At 37.5% G+C, this 13,240-nt stretch overlaps 1 protein-coding gene across 1 annotated transcript in view; it reads right to left on the reverse strand.

Moving 5' to 3' along the window:
• The window catches only part of Hmcn1 (hemicentin 1), a 417,178-nt gene that overhangs the window by 195,747 nt on the left and 208,191 nt on the right, over positions 1 to 13,240 (reverse strand). Inside the window, exons 16-18 of the mRNA XM_034513608.2 lie at positions 3,380 to 3,574; positions 1,618 to 1,713; positions 372 to 499 (exon numbers count right to left, since the gene is read on the reverse strand). Coding sequence (XP_034369499.1) covers positions 372 to 499; positions 1,618 to 1,713; positions 3,380 to 3,574 — 419 coding nt within the window. The remainder of the gene's footprint in view (positions 1 to 371; positions 500 to 1,617; positions 1,714 to 3,379; positions 3,575 to 13,240) is intronic.

The following is a 13,240-nucleotide window of genomic DNA, read 5'->3' on the forward strand; positions in this document are numbered from 1 at the left end:
ATAAATGGCATAAACATATTAAGAAAGACAGAAAGCCCTCAGAGCTAGGAAAATGGATCAGCAGTGAAGACTAATACTCTTGTAGAGAAAGCTGAATTTGGTTCTCAGAACATACATTAGCAGCTTAAAGCTGCTTGTAAGTCTCCTCCCTCCAGGTCATCTGCCTCCCTTTTTTGGACTCTGATACTTATACTTACAAGTAAACACATACATACAATTAAAAATAAAAATAATTTTTTTTAAAGAAAAGCTTTGCTAGGCTAACAAATCATGCTTATGTGTTTATGAAATTGGGATTTCAGTGTCTGTGATGTAATGCATTAATTCTTAAGAAAAAGTAAATAAAAAGGCATGTATTAAAACATTATTACCATGGCTGAGTTCTTCATCCACCGCCGTTCTGGAATGGGATTTCCAGCCAACAGAGTACAAGGCAGAGTTAGCGGCTGTCCTTCAATAACGCTGGCCATGGAAGGGCTGACTCCAATAAGCGGGGCAACTACATCAGAGAAAGAGCACTCGGCTTCATGAAGATTGGGTGTGGGGGTATTATATGAAGGATGACTACAACTCTCGCTATTTAAAACTGGAGTTTTCAGGAACAGGACTTTAGGATGGAAATAAACTTAAATGTGGACATAAGAGATCCAAGTAAAACTGGGAGGAAGACAGGTGATCCTGCGGGAATATCAAGAGGAAAGAGGGGGAGTCTACACACAACAAGGTCAAGGTCAGAGGCTCACAGCATACCTATTAGAACGGAGAGTGTGTGAGGGTGCTTGTGAGCAGAAACCTGGAATTACCAGAACCCACTCTCAGGGAAATAGCCAGAAACAGAATAGACTATGGACAGCAGGAATCATCAGGAAGGAGCCTGGGGGAAGAGCACAAGCAAGCTAAGCAGAAGTGAGCTTGCTGAGGTAGAAGAGCAAAGAAGCATGGTTAGCCTCTTCTTTCCTAGAAATTAGCAAAAATGTATGCCACAAATGAGCCCAAATTCCTTAAGAGATAGTACCTAAAAAATGTAGGTTATAGATAGACAAATGAAGACATACATACAGGAAAATCTATAAACCAACATTAATGAGATACATGCAGTGAAGTACTTAAAGTCACAATGCTATAACAATCTGAGCTATAGAGTACTGGGGGAAAATTCCAAAGAATAAATGGAAATATAAAATTAAAACTGAGAATAAATGAACAGTTTCATCAGCCAGACATGTCTACTCAGTAAAATATTCTGAAGCAAAACTCCCACAACTTGGAAATAATTTGTATTCTATTTTTACTTCACAACTCATAAATATAATCGTATGAGAGCTGAAGTGCTAAACATAAGACAGGCCATCAAACACACTATTTGTTCGTGTGTGTGTGTGTGTGTGTGTTTAACACTTGAACCTATTTAAACTGACCAACAATCAAATAGGAGATGAGGAACCTGAGCGGGTGCTAAGTTATTTAGAGCTGTAACACTGCATGAAATGTGGCTTGGGAATGCAAACCTCTACCTGACTTTAGAATCGATGGAAATTGTCACTGTAAAGGATGACACCAACCAAGAGGTCTGAGGTTTGCGGAGAATGTTGCCTCTAGAAAGTTAATTAATCTTACCCAGTCCTGTCACGGTTACTGTTGTCTGCGACTGTATTCTTCCAAACTGGTTTTCAGCTTCACAGATATATGTTCCTTTATCACTTGCCCATAAATCTGGAAAGAAGAACTCATATATTCACTCAAGACCATTCTAAAACTTTGACCAGGGACCAGACACAGTGCTGAGATGAGGGACAAAAATCACATAAACACCTTTTGCCCATTCCTGTCTAGGGAAGGAGACAGAGAGCTCAACCATCATAGCAGGGTGACAAATTCTCTGACTAAAAGATAGTGTGTGGAGATGTTGGAGATTCATAGCAGAGGTTATATCCCAGCTGTAGTTAAAAGAGCATGTGGACATAAAGTCTCACCATCATGACCAACAGATGTGAGCTCAACAGAGGTGATACCAATGAACATGCAAAGTGGGACAGAGAAAAGCTTGTCAGGCCTCAACTGTACACAAAAAAGCCTTGGCAACTGAAGAAAGCTGGGGACAGGAGTGGTTCCAGGGAAGAGCACACCCACTGGTTGCCCAATGCTAAACAATCAGCCCTAAAAATATGCATATAGCTAGCAGCACATGGTCCAAAGAGGTTATATTTAGGAATATGCATGCAATATACACATACATGCATATACGCATGTAATAAGGATAAGTTTTTTTTTTTTTAAGGTCATAAAGTTGAAGGAGAAACTGTAGAGGTTATGGGAAAGTTTGGACAGTCAGAAAGAAAAGAAAGAAATGTAATAAATTATACTCTCCAATATTATAGAATAATATAAAGAACAAGTAGAAGATCAGAAGAGCAGTCTACTCATAGTGAATTGTAAACCAAAATCATAACTTGAAGAAAATGAGGTTCTATTGAAAGGTAGGAAGCTATGTCGCCTAGGTATACTTCTATTCTTTGTGTGGGAGAGGGTTTAGTTGCCCAATGACTGTAAGAATATATTTGCATTTAAGGAATAAGAAACTAGAGCATGGAGCAGATTTGTAGAGAAATAAAGTCTGGCAAGAATTTTGAGGCTCCACTAGAACTTTGCGGATTTGACATATATTTATAATCAGGAAAGCCTAATTCTGCTTAAGGAGAAGACAACTATTCATCCACTTGGAAAAATTACTGCATGGAGTTGTGGGACCTTGGGGAAGCTGTAGACGCATGCACCCATGGTGTTGAGACAAAGCATATTTACACATAAAAACACATTTTTAATGCAAATTGCTTTTCTCATTTTTCCTTTTACTGTGTGCTGAGTATTGATATAATTTCTGTTTGGTAGGTAGAACAAATGCATTAAATTGTTTCCCAAGATTATGAAGAACATTTTGGAAATTACCAGAAGCACTGGGAATAGTCAGGGTAGGGTTAGTCACAAGCTGAACGGTATTGCCAGGAGGCTGATGCCTTTGAAGGATTGTTCATGATCAGTGAGCAGGAAGAAAACCAAGGTAAGATTCTTAAGTAAGAGTATGATTTTAATTTTATAAATATTGTAGTCAAGCACTTCCAGTTTAATAGCAAAATATGAATAACCATACTTGTATAAAATACAGCCTGGCATAGTGACCCTCAAGAGGCTGAGACAAGAAAATCAAGTGCCCAAATCCCTTCTGAGCTACCATACTGAGTCTGTGTTTAAAAACAAGAAAAATAAAAAAGCAAACTAAGTAAAAAAAAAAACCAACAAAAATACACATATTCAAATTTATATACATAAACTTAAGTGCACAAACATACCCACCACGCTCCCACCCCCACATTTAGCTTACTTGAAATAAAGAGAGCTCCTGTTCTCAGCTGGCTAATGGTACTAACTGAGAAGGGTCTTGAGAAAACTGGCATGCTGTCCAGTCTCCGCCATTTGATCTTTGGTTCTGGATAACCCTGAACATAACAAGGTAATGTCACATTGGAGCCAATTTCCATGGAGACATCAGAAGGTTCTTGTATGAAGACTGGAGGCGCTAGAAGAAACATGATAGAAAAATGTCAAAAAAAGAAAAGAAAAAAAAGAAAAATGTCGTTGACAGAGGATGTGGACATATTAAGAATAAACCTTATTAAGTCATCAACAGATTGAATCAGAAACAAATCATTGTTCATAAACTATTGTAAATTTACCCTATAGCTACTTTCACGTGACCTATGCCAGGTATGCATCTTTTCCTTTATGAATGAACACTTAAAATGGACACTCATCTATGCCCTGTAGATGTAGGTGATATGAAAATCATCTTAGAGAGAATTATTATAGAAATTTCTTTTCAATATGAATATATGTTATAGTGCTCAAACCTTAAACAATCCTAAATATGCTGAGTTTATAATGAAAAATAATATTTCCAGTATTTTAAAAAAAATTTGTTGGCTCGATTTTTAAATGAACTTAATATGTACCAAAGTATTTCTTCACTAGTACCCATCAGACATGCTAACAGCATTTATTACTGAAGTATAGCCATGTTTGGTGTTGTATTCTTAGTTTTTACATATTAATTTTTAAGTCAGAGAAATTTAAGTTTGAGAATCAATCACAGAAGTTAGAATGGCAGAACATATTTGGTAAAGAGAGAATAGTAAGTGCTTAGCATCTTAAGGTGAACTGAGACATACAAAGAAATCTAGAGATTCACATCATCCCAGTAATGTAAAAAACTGAAAAGACCCAGAGATCTATGATGGGCACACATAGGAAAACATAGATCTTCAGTATAAGGAGGATGCTGTTGGGAACTGCCCTGGGCTGAGGCTCTCAGAAACTTATGAATAATGATGCTTGAGAAATCAGATAAATATAAATACATGGGATGTTATTGGAAGCAGTATGAGGAACCTACTAATGTAAAATTCTAAGAGATGGTACCCTGAAAGTCAAGCAAGAATCCAGGTAATCAAGGGCAACAGATATCGCTTTCAGAGCCAAGGCAAATGTCAAAAAATTTCAATGGTTTCCAGTCTTCAGAATGACCCCACTTGGCACTGAGCAGATCTTGGGCTTTAGATCTGCAACCAATCTCACAATAACCAGAGGAGGTGGGGCTCCCAGGAGCTCTAACCCCAGTAGTAGCTTAGGTACGGAGACACCAACACCAGCCTCATACAGGGAGTAACTGGAACACACTGGGACCAACTGGGACCCACTGGGACACAGGAATTCACTCCTGCCCCAAGGGTACTGGTTCCTTACAGTCTGTTCCCAAGCACTGAGCAGATCTGAGGCCTCAGCTCTAACCCCAGCAGCAACACCCACACCAAACAGTTCTGACACAACCAAGATAATAAGAAAGACAGGCTCCAGTCAGAGACAGTGAGTGCAGGTAGCATTAAGGAGATCCAGATGGCAAAAGGCAAGCACAAGAACATAAGCATCAGCAACCCAAGGGTGCTTGGCATCATTAGAACCTAGTGCTCCCACACAAGAAAGTCCTGAATTCCCCATATCACCAGGAAAGCAAGATTCAGATTTAAAATCACTTTTAATGATGATAATAGGGGACTTTAAGAAGGACATAAATAACACTCTCAAAGAAATTAAGGAGAACACAGGTAAACAGGTAGAAGCCCTTAAAGAGGAAACACAAAAAGAAACCCTTAAAGAATTACAAGAAAACACAACCAAACAGGTGAAGGAATTTGAAAAAAAAAAAAAAACATCCAGGACATAAAAATGGAAGTAGAAACAATAAAGAAATCGCAAAGGGAGACTACCCTGGAGATAGAAAATCTAGGAAAGAAATCATGAGTCATACACGCAAGCATCATCAACAGAATACAAGAGATAGAAGAGAGAATCTCAGGTGCAGAAGATATCATAGAAAATATTGACACAACTGTCAAAGAAAACCCAAAATGCAAAAAGTTCTTAACACAAAACATCCAGGAAATTCAGGACACAATGAACAAACCTAAGGATAATAGGTATAGATGAGAGTGAAGATTCCCAACTTAAAGGGCCAATAAATATCTTCAACAAAATTATAGAAGAAAACTTAGCTAACCTAAAGAATAAGCTGCCCATAAATATACAAGAAGCCTATAAACTAGACCAGAAAAGAAATACCTCCCGTCACATAATAATCAAAACACCAAATGCACAAAACAAAGAAAGAATATTAAAAGCAGTAAGGAAAAAAGGCCAAGTAACATATAAAGGCAGACCTATCAGAATTACACCAGACTTCTCACCAGATATATAAAAGCCAGAAGATCCTGGACAGATGTCATACAGATCCTAAGAGAACACAAATGTCAGCCCAGGCTACTATACCCAGCAAAACTCTCAATTACTATAGATAGAGAAACCAAGATACTCCATGACAAAACCAAACCTTTCCACAAACCCAGCACTACAAAGGATAATAGAGGGAAACCTCCAATACAAAGAGGGAAATTATACCCTAGAAAAAGCAAGAAAGTAATCTTTTTCCAACAAATCCAAAAAAAGAAAGCCATACAAACAATGCCACCACTAATAAAAAAAAATAAAAAAAAAAAAACAGGAAGCAACAATCACCATTCCTTAATATCTCTTAACATCAATGGACTCAGTTTCCCAATTAAAAAAAAACATAGATTAACCAAATGGATACATAAACAGGACCTAGCATTTTGCTGCATACAGGAAACCCACCTCAGTGACAAAGACAGACACTACCTTAAAGTAAAAGGCTAGAAGACAATTTTTCAAGCAAATGGTCCTAAGAAACAAGCTGGAAGAGCCATTTTAATATTGAATAAAATCGACTTTCAACTTAAAGCTATCAAAAAGGATAAGGAAGGACATTTCATACTCATCAAAGGAAAACTCAACCAACACGAACTCTCAGTTCTGAACATATATGCACCAAATGCAAGAGCACCCATTTTCATAAAAGAAACCTTGCTAAAGCTCAAAGCACACATTGCACCTCACACAATAATAGTGGGGGATTTCAATACCCCACTCTCAGCAATGGACAGATCATGGAAACAGAAACTAAACAGAGATACAGTGAAACTAACAGAAGTCACCAAATGGATTTAAGAGATATCTATAGAACATTTCATCCTAAAACAAAAGAATATACCTTTTTCTCAGCACCTCATAATACCTTCTCTAAAATAGACCATATAACTAGTCACAAAACAGGCCTCAACAGATACAAGAAAATTGAAATAATCCCATGCATCCTATCAGATCACCATGAACGAAGGCTGGTTTTTAACAACGACAAAAAAAAAAAAATTGGAAAGTCCACATTCACATGGAAACTGAACAACACTTTACTCAATGATAATGTGGCCAGGGAAGAAATAAAGAAGGAAATTAAAGACTTTTTAGAATTTAATGAAAATGAAGACACATCATACCAAAACTTATGGGACACAGTGAAAGCAGTGCTAAGAGAAAAACTCATAGCTCTAAGTGCTTACAAAAAGAAACTGGAGAGAGCATACAGTAGCAGCTTGACAACACACCTGGAAGCTCTAGAACAAAAAGAAGCAAACACACCAAAGAGGAATAGACGGCGTGAAATAATCAAACACAGGGCTGAAATCAACCAAGTAGAAACCAAAAGAACTATACAAAGAATCAATAAAACCAGGAGCTTTTTTTTTTTTTTTTTTTTTTTTTTTTTTTTAGAAAATCAACAAGTTACACAAACCCTTAGCCAGACTAACCAGAGGGCACAGAGACAGTATCCAAATTAATAAAATCAGAACTGAAAAGGGTGACATAACAACAGAAACCAAGAAAAATTTAAAAATCATCAGATCTGACTACAAAAGCCTATACTCAACAAAATTGGAAAATCTGGATGAAATGAACAATTTTCTAGACAAATACCAGGTACCAAAGTTAAATCAGGAGCAGATAACCATCTAACTTGTCCCATAACCCTTAAAGAAATAAAAGCAGTCATTAAAAGTCTCCATACCAAAAAAAGTCCGGGACCAGATGGTTTTAGTGCAGAGTTCTATCAGACCTTCTAAGAAGACTTAATACCAATTCTCTATAAACTGTTTTACAGAATAGAAACAGAAGGAACACTACCCAATTCATTCTATGAAGCCACAATTACACTCATACCTAAACCACAGAAAGACCCAACAAAGAAAGAGAACTTCAGACCATTCTCCCTTATGAATATCGATGCAAAAATACTCAATAAAATTCTTGCAAACCAAATCCAAGAACACATCAAAACAATCATCCATCATGATCAAGTAGGCTTTATCCCAGCGATGCAGGGATGGTTCAATATACAGAAATCCATAAATGTAATCCACTATATAAAACAAACTCAAAAAGAAAAATCACATGATCATCTCACTAGATGCTGAGAAAGGATTTGACAAAATTCAACATTCCTTCATAATAAAAGTCTTGGAAAGATCAGGAATCCACGGCCCATACCTAAACATAGTAAAAGCAATATAGAGCAAGCCAGTAGCCAACATCAAACTAAATGGAGAGAAACTTGAAGCATTCCCACTAAAATCAGGGACTAGACAAGGCTGCCCACTCTCTCCCTACCTATTTAATATAGTACTGGAAGTCTTAGTCAGAGCAATTAGACAATAAAAGGAAGTCAAAGGAATACAAATAGGAAAGGAAGAAATCAAAATTTCACTATTTGCAGATGATATGATAGTATACTTAAGTGACCTCAAAACTTCCACCAGAGAACTCCTAAGCCTAATAAACAACCTTAGCAAAGTGGCTGGATATAAAATTAACTCAAACAAATCAGTAGCCTTCCTCTACTCACAGGATAAACAGTCTGAGAAAGAAATTATGAAAATGACACCCTTCACAATAGTAACAAATAATATAAAATACCTTGGTGTGAATCTAACCAAGCAAGTGAAAGATCTGTATGACAAAAACTTCAAGTCTCTGAAGAAAGAAATCGAAGAAGGTCTGAGAAGATGAAAAGATCTCCTATGCTCATGGATTGGCAGGATTAATATAGAAAAATGGCCATCTTGCCAAAAGCAATCTACAGATTTAATACAATCCCTATCAAAATTCCCACTCAATTCTTCACAGAGATAGAAAGCAATTCTCAAATTCATTTGGAATAACAAAAATCCCAGGATAGCAAAAACTATTCTCAACTATAAAAGAACATCTGGGGGAATCATCATCACTGACTTCAAGCTGTACTATAAAGCAATAGTGGTAAAAAAAACTGCATGGTACTGGTACAGAGACAGGCAGGAGGGGCAATGGAATAGAAGACCCAAAAATGAACCCCCATACCTATGGTCACTTGATCTTTGACAAAGGAGCTAAGAACATCCAGTGGAAAAAAAGACAGCATTTTCAACAAAAGGTGCTGGTTCAACTGTAGGTCAGCATGTAGAAGAATGCAAATTGATCCATACTTATCTTCTTTTAAAAAGCTCAAGACCAATTGGATCATGGACCTTCACATAAAACCAGATGCACTGAAACTAATAGAAGAGAAAATAGAGAAAAGCCTCGAACACAGGGGCACAGGGGAAAAGTTCCTGAACAGAACACCAATGGCTTATGCTCTAAAATCAAGAATTGACAAATGGGACCTCATAAAATTGCAAAGCTTCTGTAAAGCAAAGGACATTGTCAATAGGACAAAGCAGCAACCAACAGATTGGAAAAAGATCTTTACCAATCCTACATCTGATAGAAGGCTAATACCCAATATATACAAAGAACTGAAGAAATAGAATCTAGACAATCAAATAACCGTATTAAAAAATAGGGTACAGAGCTAAACAAAGAATTCTCAACAGAGGAAACTTAAATGGCCAAGCAACACCTAAAGAAGTGTTCAACATCCTTAGTCATCAGGGAAATGCAAATCAAAACAACCTTGAGATTCCACCTCACACCAGTCAGAATGGCTAAGATCAAACACTCAGGTGACAGCAGATGCTGGAGAGGATGTGGAGAAAAAAGAATATTCCTCCATTGTTAGTGGGATTGTAAGCTGGTTTAACCACTATGGAAAGCAGTCTGGCAGTTCCTCCCATAATTGAACATAGTATTTCCTGAGGACCCAACTATACCACTCCTGGGCATATACTCAGAGCATGTTTCAATATACAACAGGGGCAGATGCTCCACTGTGTTCATAGCAGCCTTATTTATAATAGACAGAAGCTGGAAAGAACCCATGTGTCCTTCAACAGAGGAATGGATAACAGTAAATGTGGTACATTTACACAATGGAGCACTACTTAGCTATTAAAAACAATGAGTTCATGAAATTCTTAGGCAAATGGATGGAACTGGAAAATATCATCTTGAATGAGGTAACCCAATCACAAAAGAACACACATGATATGAATTCACTGATAATTGAATATTAGCCCAAAACTCACAATACCTAAGATACAATGCATAGACCACATGAAGAAGGAAGACCAAAGTGTAGGTGCTTTGGTCCTTCTTAGAAGGAGTATCAAAATACTCAACGAGAGGTCCCAGGGTCTAAACCTCCAGCCTGGGAATAGAAAGGAAGGGACTCATGGCTTCACCTGTATAGGTAGTTGAGGATGCCCTTGTCAGGCATCAGTAGAAGTGGAGGGCTTTGGTCCCTGAAAGTTTGGATTGCCTAGTATTGGGGAATTTGAGAGCAGGGAGGCGGGAATGACTGGATGATGGGGGGTATACCTTCAAAGAAGTAGGAGGAGGGGGAATGGGATAGGAGGTTTGGGGTGGAATGGAAGAAGGGATAACATTGAAAGGTAAATAAATAAAATATCCAATAAAAAACAGATAATGGGTCTGGCAATTGTAGTTGAGCAGTCAACACTTTTTATCAACATTTATTACAGGGATTTCATATAATCCTCAAGAACCAGGTATTGTGGAAGAGGCCCACAGAACTTTAAAAAGATTGGTGAGGCATACTGTTGCTGAGACAAAGAATGATGCTGACCTGTGAGCTTTCTAGGTGCCCTGACAAGTGTGACTGGGGAGTTGTATTGGACATATGTTCCTGACCCACCTTTTCTTGACTATTTTCCAGATGGGACAAGCTGCCTTGACTCAAGTTTTAGATCTTGTGGGATAGAGAATAAAAAAGAGAAATTATAATGTCTCTTGTATTTTTCTTAAAGGAGACCAGCTATTAGGACTCAATCATGTACTGGTCTAGATATTAATCCAATATTGGAAATACCAGTCTACTTCTGGAAGACTGAATCTGGACATTGTCAGAGATATATTTGTAAGTTAGCTGTAGCTCACTATGATGTTAGAATAGCAAGAGATAATGTTGGGACAGGATCTGGATTTGAACAAAGGTTAGTGCACGTTTTAAGGCTCTTTTAGTTGTTAAACTAAAATTGGTTTTGTCTCTTCTACAGTATTTATTGTAAGTTACATTGACTGTATAATTTCCCATTGTGTTAGTGTGTTGAATCCTGGCATGTCTGTTACGGTGGTCTATCAACCAACTTTTGTCTTACTGCCCTGAGTATTAGAAAACCTTGATTCTTTCTCTCCCTCATCACCTAGCTTCTCCTCTCCTTCTTCTCCTCTTCTTACTCCTTCTCTTCCTCTTGGTACTCCTCCCATCTTAGCTCTTCCTACATATCACCCTTCCTGTTAAAATAAAACTTTTCTCTCAAAATACAATTAGAGCATAATTATGCCAATTTGTACCAGTGAGGTACAAGATAGTCCTAATACCCAGTCCATCATTTTGTTGACTAACTAGAACCTCTGTCATCTCTCCTAACTAAAACACTTAGTTCTGAACCTGGTTTTTTCCTTGGCTTTAGAATGAATGTCAGCTGAAAACCCTCCACTCAAATCTTTTCTCTCAAGGTAAATAGCCAAAATTGGCTATGAGACTATAAGTTTTCAACCCCGTCAGAAATCCAGAATGGCTGAGTTAACTAAAATTGTGGGAAGCACAAAGCATAGTTTCTAAAACTTAGTCAATTTATAGAGACGACTGAACACCTGGACACTCCCTATACTACAAAACGTTGGAGCATCTGATCTTCAGTCTTCTGGCCCAGGATCATCTGACAGACCTAGTGATGCAGAATTATTAAGGGCTGATTACTCTGTCTAGGCAGATATAATCAGTCGACTATTCTGCAAGTGTGTCTTTTTCTGGACAGTAATTTGTCTGTAGATGGAAAGAGGCAATCCTTGCCTAGTGGCTATCTCACCACAACTTGGGTAACTCCGAAGATGCTCAATTTCTTCTTAGAATCCAAGACAGAAAGCTGTCAGGAGCAGATAGGTCTCTAATCAAAATGAACATTACTACAGAAATGTTTGTCACGTAAATTCTGTGGACTTCTGGCACAGGCAGGCGGATTTCTGAGTTTGAGGCCAGCCTGGTCTACAGAGTGAGTTCCAGGACAGCCAGGGCTATACAGAGAAACCCTGTCTTGAAAAACCAAAAAAAAAAAAAAAAAAAAAAAAAAAAAAAAAAAAAAAAAAAAAAAGATATTTGGCATAATCCTAACACCTTCTCTGGATGTGTTAACTTTGCATAGTGAGACTATGAATTTAAAGAATGCTGCTCTGTTGAGTTTTGATGCTACAGATAATGCTGATAAGATTATCCATGGCCTTAGGTCGCCAGTATTTCCATTTTGGTCAAACCTCAGCAATGGCATACATAGCTTGATCAGGCTAGCCCTTCTTGTCCTGGGAATACTTTTACTCCTGCCTATTGTGTTAAAGCTTGTCTCTAACTACATCAACAGTCTGGCAGCCAAAGTACATAACTTGAAACTGATAATAGACCCCCAGTCAGCGTTATTAAATTAACATTCTGGCAAGCCAAGGACAGGTAAGATTCTACAGAGCCTTACCAACCTAAGACAGAAGTGCATTGCTTTTGATAATGCATATTCCATGATGGGTAAGGAAGGTCAGAATGACCTAAGACAGGCTCAATCTTGTTAATGAAATAAAAAAGGGGGAGAGGCAGAGAGCCTTTGGGGCTCTTTGGCAAGAAGCTGACATGGGTCAAGGACAAGAAAGTAGGCTTCAGGCAGGAATCTGACATTAGGCTAGAACAAAGAAGTAATTTAAGGTAGGAATCTAAATCTTAGGCTACAACAAAGAAGTGATCTCAGGCAGGAATTTAAATATTAGGCTAGAACAAAGAAGTAATTTTAGACAGGAATCTAAAACTTAGGCTAGAACAAAGAAGTAGGCTTCAGACATGAAAATGACTTTGGGCTAGGACAGGGAAGTAGGCTCAGACACTTTGGTCATTCTGATAAGCCTTTAGAAACAGTGATCTCAGGAGTGTTCATGTAATTGGGTTTAATGCCTTGCTTTTTTTTTTTATTGACTATTTGTGTTTATTGTATTGCTTGTTCCTTGACTATTTGCATCTATTGTATTGCTAGACTCTCAACCTAGAACTGACCTTAATACATGCATATAATCATAATGGTATAAAAGTATAAAGGAAAAGGGGGTATAGGATAGGGGGTTCTAGAAAGGGGAAATGGGGATAAGAGATGGCATCTGAAATGTAAATAAATAAAATATCCAAGAAAAAAGAAAAATATATAAAAATAAAAACATGACAATAGGAAAGAAAAGTGAAAAAAATAAGAATGACCCCACTCTAGTTTTATAGATGAGGAAATTGATATGCAGTTTATTTGCTAAGTAT

The sequence above is a fragment of the Arvicanthis niloticus genome, chromosome 10 (genome assembly GCF_011762505.2).
Source record: "Arvicanthis niloticus isolate mArvNil1 chromosome 10, mArvNil1.pat.X, whole genome shotgun sequence".
Lineage (NCBI taxonomy): Eukaryota > Metazoa > Chordata > Mammalia > Rodentia > Muridae > Arvicanthis > Arvicanthis niloticus.